The sequence below is a fragment of the Thalassophryne amazonica genome, chromosome 10 (genome assembly GCF_902500255.1).
Source record: "Thalassophryne amazonica chromosome 10, fThaAma1.1, whole genome shotgun sequence".
Classification (NCBI taxonomy): domain Eukaryota; kingdom Metazoa; phylum Chordata; class Actinopteri; order Batrachoidiformes; family Batrachoididae; genus Thalassophryne; species Thalassophryne amazonica.
The window spans coordinates 5,468,932-5,492,012 of NC_047112.1; the positions used below are offsets into that span (position 1 = coordinate 5,468,932).

The 23,081-nt window shown below is 41.2% G+C and overlaps 1 protein-coding gene and 1 long non-coding RNA gene across 3 annotated transcripts in view; one reads left to right on the plus strand and one right to left on the minus strand.

Annotated features, from left to right (window-relative positions):
* Window positions 1-6,941: 6,941 nt before the first annotated feature.
* LOC117518258 lies at window positions 6,942-9,486 on the plus strand. The gene is made up of 2 exons (XR_004562931.1): window positions 6,942-8,573; window positions 8,627-9,486. It is a non-coding gene; the product is annotated as an uncharacterized LOC117518258 (long non-coding RNA).
* Window positions 7,907-23,081, minus strand: part of pde4dip (phosphodiesterase 4D interacting protein) — a 199,489-nt gene continuing 184,314 nt past the window's right edge. For both annotated transcript variants that reach the window (XM_034179347.1, XM_034179346.1), the window contains 6 exons: window positions 20,929-21,122; window positions 19,020-19,145; window positions 14,703-14,841; window positions 13,240-13,286; window positions 13,007-13,103; window positions 7,907-9,828 (listed from right to left, as the gene is read on the minus strand). In XM_034179347.1, the coding sequence (XP_034035238.1) occupies window positions 9,689-9,828; window positions 13,007-13,103; window positions 13,240-13,286; window positions 14,703-14,841; window positions 19,020-19,145; window positions 20,929-21,122 (743 nt within the window). In that variant the 3' untranslated portion in view covers window positions 7,907-9,688. The remainder of the gene's footprint in view (window positions 9,829-13,006; window positions 13,104-13,239; window positions 13,287-14,702; window positions 14,842-19,019; window positions 19,146-20,928; window positions 21,123-23,081) is intronic.

The window sequence follows — 23,081 nt, forward strand, 5'->3', positions numbered from 1 at the left end:
AGTTATACAATAGGTTACACTGGCATGTAGTGAATCACTTAGAAAATAAATCATAATAATAATAAAAAAGAAAAATAGACTTTTCAACCAGAACCCTCATAAAATGAAAATGGAAATAAAAGTAAAATTTAGCCCAAAGCACCCGAACCTCTCATAATAGTAAGTCTAGATGAGAAGGCAAATAATTTATAAGTGGCTGCCATGTTTCAGTGAATAGCTCACTGTTACCCTTCAATTTAGCACTAACTCTATCCAAAGGCAGCACTTTATAAATTTCTCGATACCACTCTGTAACTGTAGGAGGTTTGTCTTTAATCCAATTATTTAGTATACATTTCCTAGCCAGGGAAATAAACTTTTTAATTAATTCAAAATATGGGTATATGTTTTTTGTTGGTAATCCTAGTACAAATTGTCCCGCATCCTTATTAATTTTGCATTTCAAAATTGTACCAATTTCTTTAGTAATATAAGACCAAAACTTAGCTATTTTGGGACAATTCCAAAAGCAGTGTATATAGGTAGTGGGTGACTGTAAACACTTAAGGCAGGCTGGAGATCTGTTAGGATCCATTTTGTTAAGAACATAAGGAGTCCTATGCTGCCTATGTAAAATTTTAAAATGCATTTCTCTGTATTTATTACTCACAAACACTGTTTGAATACTTTTGATGGATTCTTGCCAATCATCTTCTGTAAATGTGCACTGGAGATCTTCCTCCCACCTTCCGGCAACTTTCTCTATTCCATCTCTTTTAGCGCATTGTAAAGTGCTGTAGCAATGTGAAATAAAACCTTTTGACAGTTTAAATGTAATCATCAAAACCTCAATTGGATTTAACAAAGGAGTTTGCTTGTGTTAATAAAATGACGAAGTTGAAGAAAAGCAAAAAAAGTATTCTTAGAGAGGCTAAAATGACTCTGTGCCTGAGCAAAAGACATAACATTGTCTCCTTCATCATAAAGATCTTTGATAACATGAATTCCCTTTTTATACCAATCTGTAAACACTTTACTTTTGACACCAGGGGGGAACAGTCTGTTATCCACAATAGGCATAACAAAGGAAAAGTTGCTCCTGTGTCCCAAATGAGTAGACATGTCCTTCCACGTTTTCAGATAGTTTATCAAAATTGGATTAGACCTCATCTCTGACTGAATTTTCTTGGACAGAATTTCCCCTAAAAGATTGTATGGGGTACACATCCAGGATTCCAAAGGGTCCGAGAGTCCATTCAGATAAAACTGAAACCATTCCCGGATGACCCTGCCTTGACAAGCCCAGTTGTACAGAAGAATGTTAGAAAAACCCAAACCTCCTCTCTCTCTCGGACATTGTAAAACACTCATCCTTAATCTGGACTTCTTATCCTTCCAGATAAACATACTCAAGTCTCTCTCAATCTCTTTAGCTTTTGTTCTTGACAAATAAACAGGTAACATTTGCAATGGGTACAAAAGTCTTGGAATTACATTCATTTTTAACAGGTTGATTCTGCCCATCCATGATATTGGCAAATCCCTCCACCTGAGAAGGTCACTTTTAATATTTTTACACACATTCTGAAGATTCACTTTAAGAGTAGTTTCTATGCATGGGGAAACAAAAATTCCAAGTATGTAAAACCTGAAATAGACCATGTAAATGGAAAATTAGGTAAAGAGGGAAGACCTCCACCATAACCAAGAGGTAGTGCTACCTCTATGATTTTTATGGACACGTCTATGGGAGCAGGCCACAGACTCAGCTTGCTGAATTTCCCTCCCTGGCAGATAAAGTGCACTATCACCGTAGTGGATTTTCTGCACTAATTTCCCCGCTAAGCTAATGGATTCCACACCCACATTTGTCATAAGCCTTGCAGGGTCTCTAATCACCTGCTCCGTGGCCTGCTGTAAATTCCTAATGTTACCCTCCCTGTAGAGCTCTATCTATGTTTGCAGACAAGATGGCAGCACCTTCCCCAGTAGGATGGAGGCCGTCCGGCATCAGCAGGCCACGGCGGCCCCAAAATAAATCCCATAAATCCCACGAAAAGTAAGTTGCGTTCTTCAGCAGAACTTGTGCCAGTTCAACATGCTGTGGTGACCCCGAGTACAAAAAAGGGAGCAGCCGAAGGGACTTGCAATGTTTTCATGACAGTTTAATATTTCGTAAGTTTCAATAAGGTCCCCATGAACTCTTCTGTTTTCTGGTGTAGTCAGTCCAAGTTCCTTCAACCTATTTTCATAAGTGTTCTAAACCAGGTAAAATTTTTGTTGCCTTGCGTTGAACTTTCCTAACATGTTTTTGACCCTCTGTAAAAAGGGAAACCACACTTGCACACAATATTCCAAATGAGGTCAAACATAACTCTTGTACACCACCACAAAGGATTCTTTAGTAATATAATTGAACAACCTTTTAATAAGACCGAGCACTCAATAGCTTCAGCAGCTACATTACTTATGTACTTGGAGAATAATAACTTATTGGTAAACAAAATACCTCAAATATTTTCTTCCATAACAGTGTCTATTTTTTTTCTCCATTCATATAATAATCATGAGGGGTTTTTTGTTGCACCAAAATGCATTATCTTACATTTTAAATGTCAAAATTAAACCTGAATACTCATTCATTTGTCCAAACTGATCACTTATCTAAGTCATTGTTGACACAATTGTAATCAACTAACAGCACGTTTCATCCTGTGACAGCACAGGATGAAACAATTTAGTGTTATCTGCAGAAGTGTTACTTTTTTGCTGAAAGAACACCTGACAAATCATTAACAGACTACGAACAAAAGGTTGTCTGCCTGGGTGGTTTCCATCCAGGAGCCAAAGCAGTTCCATGGTGTTGTGGATGCTCATGCACACTTCCAGACATGACTAGAGTTGTATATTGTCATGTGACCCGCTCTCCTCTCTTTAAAAGCAGACACCGCCCTCTATTGGTGCACACTGCAAATACCGTTCAATTCATAAAGCAGTCAGACATCGTTCTGTTCTGGAAGTATTTATTGGAAGGCTTTTTTAAAACCACAAAACATTGTAATAAAAACAACATGCATAAAAATACAGCTGGACTTTGTACAAAATTCACGTCGGCAGTAATGACACTCGGTTACGCCAATCGGAGGTCACTAAAATTAACATTAAATCGGTGTGTAACTTTGCAAAAACAATGTCGGACTCTGTAGTTTTCTCTGGGCCCCTCCCCAATCGGACCGGGAGTGACATGTTTAGCCGCATGTTCTCCTTGAATTGCTGGCTGTCTGAGTGGTGTCCAAAAAATGAGGTGGGCTTCATAGATAATTGGCAAAGCTTCTGGGGAAAACCTGGTCTTGTTAGGAGAGACGGCATCCATCCCACTTTGGATGGAGCAGCTCTCATTTCTAGAAATCTGGCCAATTTTCTTGGATCCTCAAAACTGTGACTGTCCAGGGTTGGGACTAGGAGGCAGAGTTGTGGTCTTACACACCTCTCTGCAGCTTCTCTCCCCCTGCCATCCCCTCATTACCCCATCCCCGTAGAGACGGTGCCTGCTCCCAGACCACCAATAACCAGCAAAAATCTATTTAAGCATAAAAATTCAAAAAGAAAAAATAATATAGCACCTTCAACTGCACCACAGACTAAAACAGTTAAATGTGGTCTATTAAACATTAGGTCTCTCTCTTCTAAGTCCCTGTTGGTAAATGATATAATAATTGATCAACATATTGATTTATTCTGCCTAACAGAAACCTGGTTACAGCAGGATGAATATGTTAGTTTAAATGAGTCAACACCCCCGAGTCACACTAACTGTCAGAATGCTCGTAGCACAGGCCGAGGCGGAGGATTAGCAGCAATCTTCCATTCCAGCTTATTAATTAATCAAAAACCCAGACAGAGCTTTAATTCATTTGAAAGTTTGTCTCTTAGTCTTGTCCATCCAAATTGGAAGTCCCAAAAACCAGTTTTATTTGTTATTATCTATCGTCCACCTGGTCGTTACTGTGAGTTTCTCTGTGAATTTTCAGACCTTTTGTCTGACTTAGTGCTTAGCTCAGATAAGATAATTATAGTGGGCGATTTTAACATCCACACAGATGCTGACAATGACAGCCTCAACACTGCATTTAATCTATTATTTGACTCTATTGGCTTTGCTCAAAAAGTAAATGAGTCCACCCACCACTTTAATCATATCTTAGATCTTGTTCTGACTTATGGTATGGAAATAGAAGACTTAACAGTATTCCCTGAAAACTCCCTTCTGTCTGATCATTTCTTAATAACATTTACATTTACTCTGATGGACTACCCAGCAGTGGGGAATAAGTTTCATTTCACTAGAAGTCTTTCAGAAAGCGCTGTAACTAGGTTTAAGGATATGATTCCTTCTTTATGTTCTCTAATGCCATATACCAACACAATGCAGAGTAGCTACCTAAACTCTGTAAGGGAGATAGAGTATCTTGTCAATAGTTTTACATCCTCATTGAAGACAACTTTGGATGCTGTAGCTCCTCTGAAAAAGAGAGCTTTAAATCAGAAGTGTCTGACTCCGTGGTATAACTCACAAACTCGTAGCTTAAAGCAGATAACCCGTAAGTTGGAGAGGAAATGGCGTCTCACTAATTTAGAAGATCTTCACTTAGCCTGGAAAAAGAGTCTGTTGCTCTATAAAAAAGCCCTCCGTAAAGCTAGGACATCTTACTACTCATCACTAATTGAAGAAAATAAGAACAACCCCAGGTTTCTTTTCAGCACTGTAGCCAGGCTGACAAAGAGTCAGAGCTCTATTGAGCTGAGTATTCCATTAACTTTAACTAGTAATGACTTCATGACTTTCTTTGCTAACAAAATTTTAACCATTAGAGAAAAAATTACTCATAACCATCCCAAAGACGTATCGTTATCTTTGGCTGCTCTCAGTGATGCCGGTATTTGGTTAGACTCTTTCTCTCCGATTGTTCTGTCTGAGTTATTTTCATTAGTTACTTCATCCAAACCATCAACATGTTTATTAGACCCCATTCCTGCCAGGCTGCTCAAGGAAGCCCTACCATTATTTAATGCTTCGATCTTAAATATGATCAATCTATCTTTGTTAGTTGGCTATGTACCACAGGCTTTTAAGGTGGCAGTAATTAAACCATTACTTAAAAAGCCATCACTTGACCCAGCTATCTTAGCTAATTATAGGCCAATCTCCAACCTTCCTTTTCTCTCAAAAATTCTTGAAAGGGTAGTTGTAAAACAGCTAACTGATCATCTGCAGAGGAATGGTCTATTTGAAGAGTTTCAGTCAGGTTTTAGAATTCATCATAGTACAGAAACAGCATTAGTGAAGGTTACAAATGATCTTCTTATGGCCTCGGACAGTGGACTCATCTCTGTGCTTGTTCTGTTGGACCTCAGTGCTGCTTTTGATACTGTTGATCATAAAATTTTATTACAGAGATTAGAGCATGCCATAGGTATTAAAGGCACTGCGCTGCGGTGGTTTGAATCATATTTGTCTAATAGATTACAGTTTGTTCATGTAAATGGGGAATCTTCTTCACAGACTACAGTTAATTATGGAGTTCCACAGGGTTCTGTGCTAGGACCAATTTTATTCACTTTATACATGCTTCCCTTAGGCAGTATTATTAGACGGTATTGCTTAAATTTTCATTGTTACGCAGATGATACCCAGCTTTATCTATCCATGAAGCCAGAGGACACACACCAATTAGCTAAACTGCAGGATTGTCTTACAGACATAAGACATGGATGACCTCTAATTTCCTGCTTTTAAACTCAGATAAAACTGAAGTTATTGTACTTGGCCCCACAAATCTTAGAAACATGGTGTCTAACCAGATCCTTACTCTGGATGGCATTACCCTGACCTCTAGTAATACTGTGAGAAATCTTGGAGTCATTTTTGATCAGGATATGTCATTCAAAGCGCATATTAAACAAATATGTAGGACTGCTTTTTTGCATTTACGCAATATCTCTAAAATCAGAAAGGTCTTGTCTCAGAGTGATGCTGAAAAACTAATTCATGCATTTATTTCCTCTAGGCTGGACTATTGTAATTCATTATTATCAGGTTGTCCTAAAAGTTCCCTAAAAAGCCTTCAGTTAATTCAAAATGCTGCAGCTAGAGTACTGACGGGGACTAGCAGGAGAGAGCATATCTCACCCATATTGACCTCTCTTCATTGGCTTCCTGTTAATTCTAGAATAGAATTTAAAATTCTTCTTCTTACTTATAAGGTTTTGAATAATCAGGTCCCATCTTATCTTAGGGACCTCGTAGTACCATATCACCCCAATAGAGCGCTTCGCTCTCAGACTGCAGGCTTACTTGTAGTTCCTAGGGTTTGTAAGAGTAGAATGGGAGGCAGAGCCTTCAGCTTTCAGGCTCCTCTCCTGTGGAACCAGCTCCCAATTCAGATCAGGGAGACAGACACCCTCTCTACTTTTAAGATTAGGCTTAAAACTTTCCTTTTTGCTAAAGCTTATAGTTAGGGCTGGATCAGGTGACCCTGAACCATCCCTTAGTTATGCTGCTATAGACGTAGACTGCTGGGGGGTTCCCATGATGCACTGTTTCTTTCTCTTTTTGCTCTGTATGCACCACTCTGCATTTAATCATTAGTGATCGATCTCTGCTCCCCTCCACAGCATGTCTTTTTCACGTTTTTTTTTTTTTTTTTTTCCCTCAGCCCCAACCAGTCCCAGCAGAAGACTGCCCCTCCCTGAGCCTGGTTCTGCTGGAGGTTTCTTCCTGTTAAAAGGGAGTTTTTCCTTCCCACTGTAGCCAAGTGCTTGCTCATAGGGGGTCGTTTTGACCGTTGGGGTTTTTCATAATTATTGTATGGCCTTGCCTTACAATATAAAGCGCCTTGGGGCAACTGTTTGTTGTGATTTGGCGCTATATAAAAAAAAAATTGATTGATTGATTGAAAATTCATCAAAAAAACTTGCATTAATGTATGCTGCTTTGTCTAAAGGCAGGAGACACGCTCCCAATACCGGGCTCCATTTGACCTTTGACCTGTGGTTACATGCACAAAAAAAGTTGATCCTGTGACATCTGAGGGAACAAACCCCCTCCCAAACCCCACCCCTTTATTTAGTGATGGCAAAACAAAGCCTCATGAAGCATTTGCTGGGTTTTTTGGATCCCACCAGATGGCAGTGTCTATAAAAAAATCAACACACAATGAACGCCAGTTTCCTTAGAACCCTTCTTTGAATAGACACTGCCATCCAGTAGGCTTAGAAAAAAACTTCAAATGCTTCATGAGGCTTCATTTTGCCATCACTACCTTTATTTATGACACTGCTTTGAAATATATGATTTCATTTCTATTTTTTTTGGTTGCTTTGGGCAACCGTGAAATATCATTTTATGTGAGCCAATAGCACTGCTTCATACTGATTGTCAAAACGTTAACATGGATTCCTAGATGAGCAAAAACTGACTAAAGCAGACGATGGCACTTTAAAAACATTCAGGCCCAAGAAACAGACGTGAAGGTTCTTATTGCACAGAAACCCAATATTGCATATTTCAGTAAAACAATCCAAGGGTCAGAGGTCATGCACAAAGAAGAGCAGAACGTCCAAATAAATAAACTCCACTGACAGACCAGTGTAAAAGACAGTGCAGAAGGAAAATACCCTCCTTCGCACATAAATGCAGCCCCCCAAAAAACTACAAATTGTACACAAATGTCCTTGTCAAGAAAAGTGTTGTTTTGAGGTTAATTCAAGCAACAACAACAACAAAACAAAAGAACTAATTAATAAAAAAAGGGGGTAAAGAAACTTAACTCAGACTAAAGAAATAAAAACCTGGTCCTTGGTCTGATAATTGTGGTAACAAAATGAACATTTCTTGGACCATAAATTGGAAGTTTCATCTTTCTTTGGGTTGCGGGTGCAGAATCTGATATGGCAAGTTGATTGGCTGAATGTTGACAGGTCATCTAGCAAGTGACTGACAGAAGACTGAACCGCCCACTCAGCGAAATACTATGAACAGAGCGAAATGTGGAGACTCAGCTGTGCAGAACCATCATGTTATCAATCATTTCTGATCAATTTATCGTGAAATCTGTTCTCATCAGTGTGTCACCGGCAAAATTTGACCAAAAAAAAAAAAAAAAGCAAATAAAAGCAAAATTTTTTATGGCATTGCTGACTGTATAGTTCCCAAGAAAGCTACTGTAATGCAGAGTAAGACTGTCATATTGTCACGAGTTTTACTTGTGGTTCAAGGGTTATGTCGGCATCACTACACAAACATTTTTTTACCCCACTTTATAATTAAAGTCACCGTACAAACTAAACCACAAGGTGTCACCACTGTGCTGCTCTGTACTGATGGCAAAACGAGGCCTCGTGAAGCATTTGTCTGTTCAAAAAAAGAATTCAAAGCACAATGAACTTCAGTTCCCTTAGAACAATTTTTTGAATAAACACTGCCATCTAGTGGTCTTAGAAAAATCTTCAAATGCTTCATGAGGCCTCGTTTTGTCGTCACTACCACTCTGCATGCCCAAACCCGTCTGACCTCAGAACGAAGCTCCTGAAGAGTACCTGACTGGGAGACTACATGGGTGCACCAGGACCGGTGAGCACGTTGGAGATCCGTGGATGAGTTTGTGGCATAAAACTTGTGCCAAATACTGGATGCAGATTCAGACAGGGTGCACTGTGGTGAGTGAGCGGGGTCGGCCAAAAGCAAAAATTGAAGTGTAAATGTGTAACACTGCCTCAGTAAGACGCCACAGAACCTTTTGATTTCTGTGGCTACGATACAGTTTTCTACTTTTAAACATCTATTAGAGTGAAACAAACCAAACTGTCCCAGCTGTCAGCTTTATATCAGTAGTTGGTCATTAAATATATGCAGGATCAAAGTAAAACATGTCTACAGCACTAAGAGAGATTATGGCTTTGTTTCCACATGCAGCTATTCTATTTGAGATATGAACCGGGCTCATCTCACCAGCACCGAAGGTTAAGCACTCTGAATTTCTGGCTTTTCTGAAGCCTGTCCTCCTGACCCTCACTGGAGCTTCATTTCTAATTCCTGCTAAAATTTGAAGTCAGAATCAGAATTTCAGCTCCTAACTCATAGACACTGTTTTGTTTTGTTTTGTTTAGTTATTAGAAGACCAGATGTAGAATCCACTTCTACATCTGCTGAAAGTTTCTAAATATTTGCAATTACAGCCAACCACCACCAGATGGAAACATCAGTATGAGAAATGGTCCCGTGTCACAGATCAGTTCACTGTGTGGCACCATGTTCCACCAGAACTTCAGAACCAAAAAAGAAAAGTTACCATGTGCTTACTTTTGTCAAGATGCTGCTGTTAATGTGCACGTGACCGCTCAGTGGCACGACCGCCAGCACGCTGGAGACATTAAACTGTGAACCTCAACTTTTCTTAAAAGGCAGAAGGTTTGGGTTTTGAGGTGTGATATTAAAACAGTGAAGAAAACAAAACGGTCCTGTTGCGTACGTAGAGTCCAGACGTAAGAGAAGGTAATCATCAACAAACAAACATGTCGACAAAAGTCACTCAGCTGTCATGTTTCTGCATCTGAATGCAGAACCAGAACCAGAACCAGAAGGGTTTCCACTTTTTCCAACAGGACAGGAAGACACGTTAACTCCTGAGAAGAATCAGAGGCTGGTGCGCTACTGCGTGGCTGCCTGTAGGGTGCGCTGGTGGAGCACTGCTCCAGGAAGAAGAGACGATGAAGAAGAGGAGGTGTGAGGCCTCAGGACATCCCAACCAGGAGGGAAGGAGATCTTACAGCAGCATGCTGTGTCTTCACCTGAGCACAAGAACATTCATTTCACGTGATGTTTCTACTGCAAATGTCATCTACACGTCATCTACATGTCATTTACATGTCACCTGCACGTCACCTACACGTCATCTACATGTCATCTATATGTCATCTACACGTCACCTACACGTCATCTACACGTCATCTATATGTCATTTCCATGTCATCTACACGTCACCTACAGTCACCTACATGTCATTTACACGTCATCTACATGTCACCTACATGTCACCTACACGTCATCTACATGTCATCTACGTCATCTACATGTCACCTACACGTCATCTACACGTCATCTACACGTCATCTACATGTCACCTACACGTCATCTACACGTCACCTACATGTCAACTACACGTCATCTACATGTCATCTACGTCATCTACATCATCCACGTCACCAACATGTCACCTACGTCATCTACATGTCATCTACATGTCATCTACGTCATCTACATGTCATTTACACGTCATCTACATGTCACCTACACGTCACCTACACGTCATCTACATGTCACCTACATGTCACCTACGTCATCTACATGTCACCTACATGTCACCTACATGTCATCTACGTCATCTACATCATCTATATGTCACCTACATGTCATCTACATGTCATCTACATGTCACCTACATGTCATCTACACGTCATCTACATGTCACCTACATGTCACCTACGTCATCTACATGTCACCTACATGTCATCTACATGTCACCTACATGTCATTTACACATCATCTACATGTCATCTACATGTCATCTACGTCATCTACATGTCACCTACATGTCATCTACGTCATCTACATGTCACCTACACGTCATCTACACGTCATCTACATGTCACCTACATGTCACCTACACGTCATCTACATGTCATCTACGTCATCTACATCATCTATATGTCACCTACATGTCACCTACACGTCATCTACATGTCACCTACAGTCACCTACATGTCATCTACACGTCATCTACATGTCACCTACACGTCATCTACACGTCATCTACATGTCACCTACATGTCACCTACGTCATCTACATGTCACCTACATGTCACCTACACGTCATCTACATGTCACCTACATGTCATCTACACATCATCTACATGTCACCTACACGTCATCTACATGTCACCTACACGTCATCTACATGTCACCTACATGTCATCTACATGTCACCTACATGTCATCTACATGTCACCTACACGTCGTCATCTACATGTCATCTACATGTCACCTACACGTCACCTACACGTCATCTACGTCATCTACACGTCATCTACATGTCACCTACATGTCATCTATATGTCATCTACGTCATCTACATGTCACCTACACGTCATCTACATGTCACCTACAGTCACCTACATGTCATCTACACGTCATCTACATGTCACCTACACGTCATCTACACGTCATCTACATGTCACCTACATGTCACCTACGTCATCTACATGTCACCTACATGTCACCTACATGTCATCTACACGCCATCTACATGTCACCTACACGTCATCTACACGTCATCTACATGTCATCTACATGTCACCTACACGTCATCTACATTTCACCTACACGTCATCTACATGTCATCTACATGTCACCTACATGTCATCTACGTCATCTACATGTCACCTACATGTCATCTACATGTCATCTACGTCATCTACACGTCATCTACATGTTACCTACATGTCATCTACACGTCATCTACATGTCACCTACATGTCATCTACATGTCACCTACATATCATCTACACGTCATCTACATGTTACCTACATGTCATCTACACGTCATCTACATGTCACCTACATGTCATCTACATGTCACCTACATGTCACTACACGTCATCTACATGTCACCTACATGTCATCTACATGTCACCTACATGTCATCTACATGTCACCTACATGTCATCTACGTCATCTACGTCATCTACACGTCATCTACATGTTACCTACATGTCATCTACACGTCATCTACATGTCACCTACATGTCATCTACACGTCACCTACATGTCACCAACACGCAGGGTCATTAATACGTTAATGAGTGATGTCGCAATGCTAACAATGCATTGTGAATCATGATAATCATATTGTGGTGTGTGTATCAAGTCCTATTTTTTAATGTTTGTATCATGATACCATGAAACTAATGCACAGGAGAAACAACATTCTCTTGCAGAAGAATAATAAATGATGTATAAAACATACAAATAGGAAACAAATGACATCAAGGATTAAAATTTATACTTCTGAATATTTTTTTCTCTTTTAAGTTAAAACATTCACCACAAATTACTTTCTACATAATTAGTGGGAACAGTGATATAATTATCATGCCTTGTGTATCAAATATATGTGTCAAACTGTGATATTTATTGAACTGTGATATGTATAGAATTGTGTTCGGTGAATTGTGATATGTGCAGAATTTAAGACTGGGCCTTTTTCAGTCATCCCACATCCACCACGCTGTCCGGGAATCGATCAAGAGTTGATCTTCCTCTCCACCAAGTAATCGCCACAATGACGGCGATCATGATGTGTATCGAATCATGGATCAAGTATCGTTACACTTTTTCACGTCTGATATGATACCGGCACCAGAACCTTCAGTGTCTGTCGATACCAGTTCAATACACTGTTCCCCAACTTAAAACAATCTGTGAATAAACACATTTGTCTGGATGAACTTTGAGAACTTAGAACTCGAATAAAACAACTCAAAGACTGAAACAAACATCCGAAAAGAAAACAGACAAAACCCAAAACGAGTATACAACAAATCTCAATACAAGACTCGGATCAGAGTTTGTTTTTAAACTTCTAATATTTGATACAGTACATTTGGCCGATATTAGACAAATAATGACCTGAAGTATTGTCCCCCCCAAATTTAAAGGATGTGTTGTGGTTTCGTTAATTAACTGTGGTTTTATATCAGTCTGACATGAGCTCGCTACAAAACTGGTTCAGTCATTGAACCTCGTGCCTGGAAGTGAGGAACACCTGCAGACGGACTGACAGTCTGTGACACTGATAAGTGCAGCTGTGAGTTTAAATCCACACACACAGGAGAAAAGAAAAGAAAAGAAAAGGGAAGAAAGCAGCAGGATAATAGTGAGGCTGAGGTGATCACAGGAAAACACTCATACCTTTATTAAGCCAAGGGCGAGAGGACAAGGAGGATAAAAAGGGAGGAGGAAGGGCAAAGGAGGCACGGTGAAAGGAGGAGATCCTGAGCTTGTTCTCCTGAGGAGACTCAGCAGGAGTCAAAGGAGGAGGAGAGAAAAAAGCAACAGAAAGAAAAGGATGAACAAAAACATTCCTAATGTTCAAAGTCCGTGAGCCGCTGAAACGTTTCGGTTTGAAAAGAACCTGAGCTCACCTCTAAGTTTGTCTTGGCCTTCTGCAGGACATCTCGAGTTCTGGACACTGCAGACGGACACAGAAGAACCGGCAGTTATCATCATTACACACATGGAACACAAAGCCTCCAAAAATCAGTTTGACCAACTCAAACCGCTTCTCCTGTAATGACATTTTACAACCACCTGGTGGCGCCACAGCAATCCCCTTTGAATGGGACATAGAGACGTGGCTGTCATAAAGTCAAAGAGAAATAAAGGGCCGTCTGGATATAACGAGGTAGAAACCTCTGGAAAAAAAAAGGTTCAAGAGACCCTTAAGTCCTTTAGACAAAAAAGTCTCATTTTGACCAAATACTAGAGCTGTCAATAAAGTATAGGTCCTTTTTATTTTTTTCAAAAACTATATGGATTTCATTCATATGTTTTTACGTCAGACATGCTTGAACCCTCGTGCGCATGCGTGAGTTTTTTCCACGCCTGTCGGTGACGTCATTTGCCTGTGAGCACTCCTTGTGGGAGGAGTCGTCCAGCCCCTCGTCGGAATTCCTTTGTCTGAGAAGTTGCTGAGAGACTGGCGCTTTGTTTGATCAAAATTTTTTCTAAACCTGTGAGACACATCGAAGTGGACACGGTTCGAAAAATTAAGATGGTTTTCAGTGAAAATCTTAACGGCTGATGAGAGATTTTGAGGTGATACTGTCGCTTTAAGGACTTCCCACGGAGCGGGACGTCGCGCAGCGCTCCCAGGCACCGTCGTCAGCCTGTTTCAAGCTGAAAACCTCCACATTTCAGGCTCTATTGATCCAGGACGTCATGAGAGAACAGAGAAGTTTCAGAAGAAGTCGGTTTCAGCATTTTATCCGGATATTCCACTGTTAAAGGAGATTTTTTTAATGAAAGACGTGTGGACAGGTCCGTGCGTCGGGACGCAGCCGGCACGGTGCGGCGGCACAGGAAAAACACCTCCGTGTTGATAACTGTTTGTAAAATCCAGGAGGCTTTTGATGGCTTTCAGTAGAGTGAGTATATGAGAAATTGTTTAACAGCTGGACATGTTCCAACTTGTCCTTAAGGCTTCCAATGGATGTGTTTTTCCTGTGGCGGAGCGTCGCGGCGGCTGCGAACCGCCGCTGCAATCCGCCGCTGCAATCTGCCCGCACGTCTTTCTGCAAATGTCATCTACACGTCATCTACATGTCATTTACACGTGGGGGGGGGGGGGGGGGGGGCACAGGGATTCAACCAGAAAGCCCAAGGATTGGCTGGACCAAATTTCAGAAAAAAAAATATATCAGCAAACGGGTTTTCAGTAAATCATCATGAGTAAGAAAACGGACACTGTCCTGAGTGTATCACATAAACCAGGGGGAATTCTGACCAATGGGAGGCCAGTGTGCAAGATCTGGTCCACTTAGAAATGTCACAAAGAAAATAAGTACGTTGACGTGGAATCTGGTCACGTGGACGGTGGGCGACTCACGTTGGCTGACAATAAAGTGCTCCATGCTGTCTTTGGTGCGGTTGGCGCTCTTCACTCTCTCCACGGTGTCCCTTAGAGCCCGGTCTCGCTCAGAAAGCCTCAGGCGCAGGGACGTGATCTCGTCCCTCAGACGCTGATCCTACAGACACATTGAAGAGGTTTACCACGTAGATTCAAACACCGTAGCTTCAGGATCAGCCATTTTATTAGGTACACCTGGCATGTGACATTTTTTGTCTTGTTTCCTTCTAAAATGGGGAAAAAAAACCTCCAAAAACAGAGATTTTTACAAAAGTCAAACAGAATGTAAGCTCTTATTTTGAAATATGATTAGGTTTTGGTTTCTTTTGGGGGGGGGCAGAGTTGCCTAGCGGGGTGGTGGTGGTGGGCGGTGTCTATCAAGATGGGCCAGTAACACCGCTGTCACACCTTGGTGATTTGGCCATTGTATTCCAAGCGTTTTAAAAACGTGTAATAAGTCATGGGTAAGTTTTATATAAGTTAAGAGCATGTTGAAGCTCACTCATATACGTTGTAATATGGCGAGTACCTTGAAAAATTTTGGGTATGCACAATATTTTCAATGTATGCCAGTATAAGTCATATGTCCTACACACGCGAGACATAAGTTGTAGGTGAGTTATGTGAGCCACTGCAGTCTCCTTTTAGGAAATATCACTCCACAGATTCAACGCTCGCTAAAGCAGTGAATGATCTTCTGCAAGCAATGGACTCAGACACCACTACAGTTCTGGTGTTGTTAGATCTCAGTGCTGCGTTTGATACCGTAGATCATCATATTTTGCTTGATAGGTTGGAGAATCTTTTTGGGATTACTGGGAGTGCCCCTGCGTGGTTGACGTCATACCTGTCCAGTTGTTCTCAATGTGTTTTGTATAATAACACTACCTCTAACCTGAGATTCGGGGTTCCACAGGGATCCGTTTTAGGCCCCTTGCTTTTCTCCCTGTATGTAGCACCCCTTGGGCGTATACTGCACCATTTTGGGATTGCCTTTCATTGTTATGCTGATGATACTCAGTTGTACATGCCGATAACTGGGAAATCTCATTCCCATAAAATTCTTGGAGGACTGTCTTCTATCAGTGAGAAGCTGGATGTCTTGTAACATCCTACTTTTAAACTCTGATAAGACTGAAATGATGGTTCTTGGTTCAGCGAGACATCGGCATCAATTTCACCAACTGGCACACAGCCTGGGTTCATGTGTCATACATCATATTACAAAGTGAGAAACCTTGGGGTAACTTTTGATTCCACATTGTCCTTTGACCTCCACATCAGGGATGTTACTAGGACTGCTTTTTTCCATCTGCAAAATATAGCAAGGATCCGCCCCATCCTGTCTATGGCTGATGCTGAGAATCTGATTCACGATTTTGTTTCTTCTAGATTAGATTATTGTAATGTCCTATGTTTAGGGTTACTGTAGTCCAGCATTAGGGGTCTTCAGCTGGTTCAGAACGCTGCTGCCAGACTTTTGACATGAAGCAGAAGGTTTGAACATATCACACCCATTTTGGCATGTTTACACTGGCTCCCTGTCTCTGTGAGAGCAGATTTTAAGGTTTCGTTATTGACTTCTAAAGTTGTTCATGGACTGGCGCGTCTTATCTGACTAATCTGGCGAAACCCTACGTGCCGTCCCGGGCTTTGCGGTCACAGGATGTGGGACTACTCTGTGTTCCCAGGGTGAAGAAGAAGTTGACGGGTCAAAGAGCTTTTTCCTATCGTGCACCCACTCTGTGGAATGGTCTTGCTGCGACCGTGAGGCAATTGGAGTCCGTGGATATTTCTAAGTCAATACTTAAAACCTATTTTTATTCTCTTTCTTATGAATAGTTTTTTTTAGCTGTTTTATTATTTTACTTCTGTTTTTAATTATATATTTGATTTTTTTAATTTTTATTTATTTATTTTAGATTTTATATTGAACTGTTCTGTGTGAGGTGCCTTGAGATGGATTTTGTTGTAATTTGGTGCTTTCTAAGATGATTAAATTGAAATTGAAATGTGATTGTTGACACACGTTTCTTGTAATTTACTCATAAGTTGAAATAAACCCATTGATGCTGTTCACTGATTGGCTGAAAGTTGCAGTCCTCATGTTTCAAATATTAAAACCATTCACACACGGAATAAATATAAAGTCTTAATCTGACCTGTTCATTTCAGTTGGATTCATCATCACAGCCTGACGAAAACTGACCGACATAAAGCCTCCTGAGTTTGGAAAACGACATCTGAAAATACTTTAGTTCCTTGTCATGGGTGAAGAAATGTAGGATTTTTTAAAGACTCTATTTTTTGTGTGTTACTCATCTTGAACCAGAGAGCGCCGGCTCTTTGCACCACGGCAAGATTTTTTTTTTTTTTTGCCAGCTTGCACTCGACCGAGATGGACGCACTTTTCTCTTCTCCCTCCCTCCTTATCTTTCCTGCTTTTGTGGCGTGTTGTCTGTGAGGCTGCAGCGTTGCTCTTCTGGAAACGACAAAAATGGATCTGTTAAAGTGGTCTCTGAATGCAATTGACACTATTTTTTCTACAAGATCTTCGGGAGCGGAGGACCCGACCTGTCCTGCTGGGAAGCATGTGATGGGTTACGTGATGGACTCGTGGAGGAGATGGCAGGTCATGTGCCTTTACATGCTTTCTGTGGAGGACGTTGAAGATGTGTACATATTCGGCTTGGTGGTGACCGGCTTTCTGATGTGTGGAGCGGGGCACTTGCTGGTTTACCGGAAAATCAAGAAAGTGGAAGCAGCTTTGATTGGTCGTTCCAAGCTGCCCTATATGATTGATTCGATTGGGAAGGCAGTGGCTGCGCAGTCGGCGGGGGTTAACCGCGCATTGGATGACATTTCTGGGAAGATTGCAGCCCTGGAAACCCGCTTTGACCATCTGTGAAGACCACATTCTACATTTCAGATGCATTGGGAGCCACTCTGTTCTCAGAACTGTGGAATCTTTCAGGCGTCTGTTAATCTGGCTATTCATTTGGCTTCCCCAAATACAGCTGCACTTCAAGGTCGCTGTGATAAGATACCTCCTCAGAAGAACAACACTCTTATGCCTCGCTCCCTGGTCTTCCCCCCTCCCCTCAGCTTCTCCAGCCCTGACGTGAACTGTGGACTGTCCACGACTTTCTCAGCCTGCGCAGGGCTGTTCCCTTCCCCCCCCCAGACTGTCGAACAAGGCCGTTGACGGCGCCGAAACTGGCTGCCTTCCGGAGTGTTCTGATAAACTGGTCCTTTCAAATCTCGGTTGTCGTCCTGTGTCCTTGTTTTGTCTCTGTGATTATTGTTTTTTTTGTGCTGATGGGATTTTTTTTTTTCCTCATTGCCGCTGTGTAATGCAGCGGCTATGAGGGTTTTTTATTTTTTTCTTCTCCTTTTCCCTCGTGTTTTGCTTCATATATATGTTTTATGTACCGGGCCGGCCTATGTGTTGTGTGTTATGTGTGTTGTTTGTTATGGGTCGGTGTTGGTTTGCTCAGCCCTGCTGTTGACCAAGGCAGGGATGTACATCTGGAGCTGGTCCCCGGGCGCCTAATGGCGACCTCTGCTCCTACTGGCAAATAGGATGGGTTAAATGCAGTAGCCACATTTCATTGTGCAGGAAAGTTCTTCTGTTCTGTGCATATGACAATAAAATTTCCTTGATCCTTGATCCTTGATTAACTTATTTTAAAAGTTGAATCACAGCGCCTCATTCATTCACGTCAGCGTTTATCATAGACATCAGTTGACTTTTCAGGGTCTGCACGCCATGAAAATAAATCCCATGATCCACCAAGACTAAAATAAAATAGCGTGTGCTTGTCAATACTTAAGTGTTCCACCTGCCAAACAAAAGGGTTCTGTCGGTGGTGGAAACGCAAACGAAGCCAGACTCAACAGTTATGACCCGAACCGCACTGTGCAATACCGACCTGGACCACTCGGTGGAAACAGAACTGCGAAATCGTCAAGGTGTGACAGGCCCCTAAATTCATTTTTTTGTTTTTGATTTTATTAAAAGAGCATTATTAGAACAGATATATCTTCCCACCGATCATCAGTGAAGTTTTTCCCATCATGCCTCTTTGCACTCATGTGGGGGCTGTAACGAATAATGAAGGTTTTGTTTGCAAACATGTACGACTGGAACTCAAATTTCACGAATGTGTTTTTAATTCAAGAATCTAAACTCGCGATTTCTTTTGCGTTGACTTTTCTGTGATCTGTTGGTGATTTCTTCCTATTCCACTAATGCAGAGGGTTTAGATTGGACCTGGTTCTGGATCTGGTTCTAACCTGCTTGGTTTCTTCAGTGTCAGGTCCATCCGTTCTCCAGAACATCCGGAGCAGAGAGTCGGCCTCCTCCAGGAGGTCCCGCAAAGTTTTAGTGTCATCGAGGAACTTTGTGACAGAATCTAAAACCTGCATGAGACAAAACGTGCAGAAAATTACATTTTAAAAATAATTTTATTATCAAAATATAAAGTATAGGGAATAAAATCTAGAAGAACATTAATGCATCTTACACATTATATACACAGTATTCTATCACTGTTAATATTGCATCTTTCTGGAGATCTGCAGTTACAGACCAGCACAAAATTAGAAATATGGAGACTAAAGAGAGTGGGCGTGGCTAGCAGCAGCTTCTTTCCTTTTAAAGCAACAGACACACAAGCAAGTTGTTTCATGAGACCTGAAAACAGTATTTTGTTTTGACATGCATCACAGAGGATTTTTTTTCTGCTACATTCTGCTTCTTGGTTTTTTCAGCTTTTTTGTACGTGATACAATGACATTAATTTGCTTGTTAGCTTCTGATTGCTAATGCGGTGTCTGTGTAATCCAGCCCTGGGGAGAGTTTATTCTATTTGTTGGATTTTGGAGTTTTGTCTCCCCAGTGGTTGTCATGACAACCCCAAATGCACCTGTTTTTTATTTGACATCATCTGCAATTAGCACACCTGGAGCATGGCGTGTAAAGTGGCAAATAAAAAGACGGTGGAGTTTGGCAGCAGGCGGCATCCTGAGGTGTGAGGCGCGGAGAGAGAGTGGGAGATTATGGGGAGAGTGGCTGGAGAATAGGAGCCACACCGATATTGACGCTACTGGGTCCAGCTGTGTTACTGTTCCGGAGGAGCACCACAACGTTGATCACATGCAGCGGCAGGGGAGAACCCCGCCGTGTCCATGAGTACACTTTATGTGTTTGTGCAGTGGTGCTCGCAAAGTTAGTGTCTTTGGCTTGAGGGACAGTTTGCTGTGCGTTCGCTGGCCTTGGTGTGTGCGTGTGTGACAGGTGTACGGGAAGAGAGACATCAGAAAGGAGTGACGAGAGGGGAGAGGAGCGCCGCAAAGTTAATTACTCGCAGCGGCAGGGGAGGAACCCTGCCTTGTCTGGAAGATTATGATGCGCCACGCTGGATGGACGGAGGACACTCCCTAAACAAGCCAATACCTCGAGGACACCCACGGATTGGCGGATGCTTGGTCAGACCCGGATTCCTTGTTCCCCGCCTACTGGCATAATTATTTTATTTTAGAGACTTTGTATTTTAATTCTTGTTTTAGTATTTTAAATTTTGTAATAAATTATTAAATGTGTGGTTTTGCCTTGTTTAGTTGCTCCAGCTCCTACTGTTAAGAAATCAGTTAAATTGGTCACTTCATGTATTAAATCCACTTTTCAAAAATTACAATATTCTTACAAAAATCCCCCTTTACATTTGCATCATAAATGAGATGATTCAGTTCATTTTGCTTTTTTTGGATTAAACATTAATACCACTTTTCAAAAATTAGTAACTTTTCAAAAATAAAATAACTCATACTCCGATGTGACTTATTTTTTGTTGTTTTTTTTTTTTTTTACTCTCCATGATAAATTTCTTGACAGATGCGACTTATATTCTGGGAAATACAGTAACTACATGATCAACAAATCAGAGTAAATGCTGCAGACTTCACAGTTCAATATGTGTAAAATATTACAAAAATTACTTTTTTCGGTTTCATGATTTCCTGTTGTGCCCATATTCATGCACTACCATTTACTCGTATACGCAATTTCTGTATATGTTCTTTAGTTTATTTGATGAATTTATTTATTTGTACTGTTATTACAGACAGGAATATCTAAATCAGACAAACTGAAACCACAGAAACGGACCACAGTCTGCAGGTTTTTACATCCTGACCCTCTGACCTGATGATGGCTGCGCTCCTGCAGGTCCGGTCCGGTCCAGGACTTCAGGCTGGTCTCCATGTTTTGGAGTAGAGTGCTGCCATCAAGGATCTGCTGCTGTAGAGCCTTGAAGTCATCCAGGAGTCCCACCATGTGGCGACCGCGACTGCTGGGACATGAGGCGTCTGGGGCTTGACCCTGCGGCGCCGAGGATGCTGGGTAAAGGACAGAAGTTTAAAAAAAAAAAAAAAAGAAGAAAAGTTATTCTGTGACCAAGAAACAGCAAAAAGAGAGAAGATAAGGAGCTGTGACTGAGAGAGCGCCGCAGAGTCAAATGTTCACACGGCGCTATTACACAACAACAAAACATGATGAGAAAAAGAACAGACATGATGATATATTAAAAGTTCAGTCAGGATCATGAGGACGTTCACTCTGCGCCAGTCAAAAGTAAACTAGTTTAAATTGTAACCCTGCAGAGGGGGCGAGTCTCCAGTCATCAGGTGATGGAGGACAACGTTACTGCAGTTGACACCGAGAAGACCCAACGTCTGAGACACTGACCTCAGATCTGCAGAGTTCAACTAAAAGGTATGAGACATCCTTACACTACCTTCACCAGAAGATCAATAAAAAACTTTCCTCAATTCTAAACATTATTATTCCAACAAAAGTTAAGGTTGATTTTAAAGTCTCAAACCTCATCTTCAACAATGCAAAACTATTTTTTGTGGATGTACCATAAGACAGCTGACAACCGCCAAATAAAACGACTGTAAAAGTTTTTTTTACTAAATGTAGGAGATAAATTCTGTATTTTTAAAGGTGGTCACACATCTCACTTTATGAATGAATATTAAATAATTGACAGTGTTTGGTTAGTTTTGGTGTCTAGATGAAATCTCTAGAACAGAAGAAAAAAAATGTAATTTACCATTTCTGGTGTTAAATTTGGAAAATAGTTGGATGTAAATTGAAGATAAATTTCTAATAATGGACAAAAAAGAAATAAAATATTCACTACGCTGCTGTGGGTTTTGAACCTGTGATGTTGTGATTATGTTGCTGATAGCTTAAACCAGTGATTTTCAACCTTTTTTGAGCTGCGGCACCCTTTTTATATTTACAAAATCCTGCGGCACACCACCAACCAAAATAATATTATAATTCTATTACCTCTGGTTTTGCGCAGAACCCAATTATCGCAATAGAAAATCGATAGAGAAAACACCGCATTTCGAAAATCCTCAAGCATTTTGCGCTCTGATCTCAAGTAGGGCTGTCACGATTAGGAATTTCTGGAGACGATTAATTGTCAGACAAATAATTGCGATTGACGAATATATTGTCTATTTTTTTTTCTTTTTTTCCCCTTCTTTATATTCTACTATTGTAGTATAATTACACAACTCTGGAAGAACGTTTGGCTTCTGTGAGTGGAGAAACTGGGAATGGTGCAACATTTTTATTTTTATCTTCATTTTACATACAGTCCCAACTTTTTCTGATTTGTGGTTGTTTCTGTTGCATTTCTGAAATTGTTTCTCCTCATCAGTCACGTTTTGTGCTTAAACACTGCATTAAGCTCAAGATTGAACAAATAAATACCTTTGGAAAATAACAGCTGTTAAAGTTCAGAGTTCTCACCTGCTTTTTGTGATCTCTGCGTCTGAACATTTTTTTTTGTGTGGCTCAGTTCATTCATATATTCTCATTTTTTAAATATGTTTTTAAAGATATTTGACCATTTATTTCATCTCATGATCTCATAAATTCAGCATACGACGCGCACATGGTGTGAACAGGACGGTAATTGTTGTGTGTGGGCCGCCAGAAGAGGAGGTACTGCTGGCCCACCATCAGAGGGCGCCCTGCCTGAAGTGCGGGCTTCAGGCACGAGAGGGCGCTGCCGCCAAGGACGCAGCCGGGGGTGACAGCTGTCACTCATTACCTCTTGACAGCTGTCACCCATCTACTCAACGTCCTCTCACTCCATAAAGACCAGACGTCATCTCCACCTCGTTGTCGAGATATCATACTTCATTGGAGGTAATATCCTCAGCCGTTTGTGTCTTTTGCAATATATCTGTATATTGTGAGTGTTAGCAGGAGTACCGGTTCCTTTTTCTGTGGAGGCTGAGACAGTGCAGGTGCGGGCACTAGATGGCACCCTC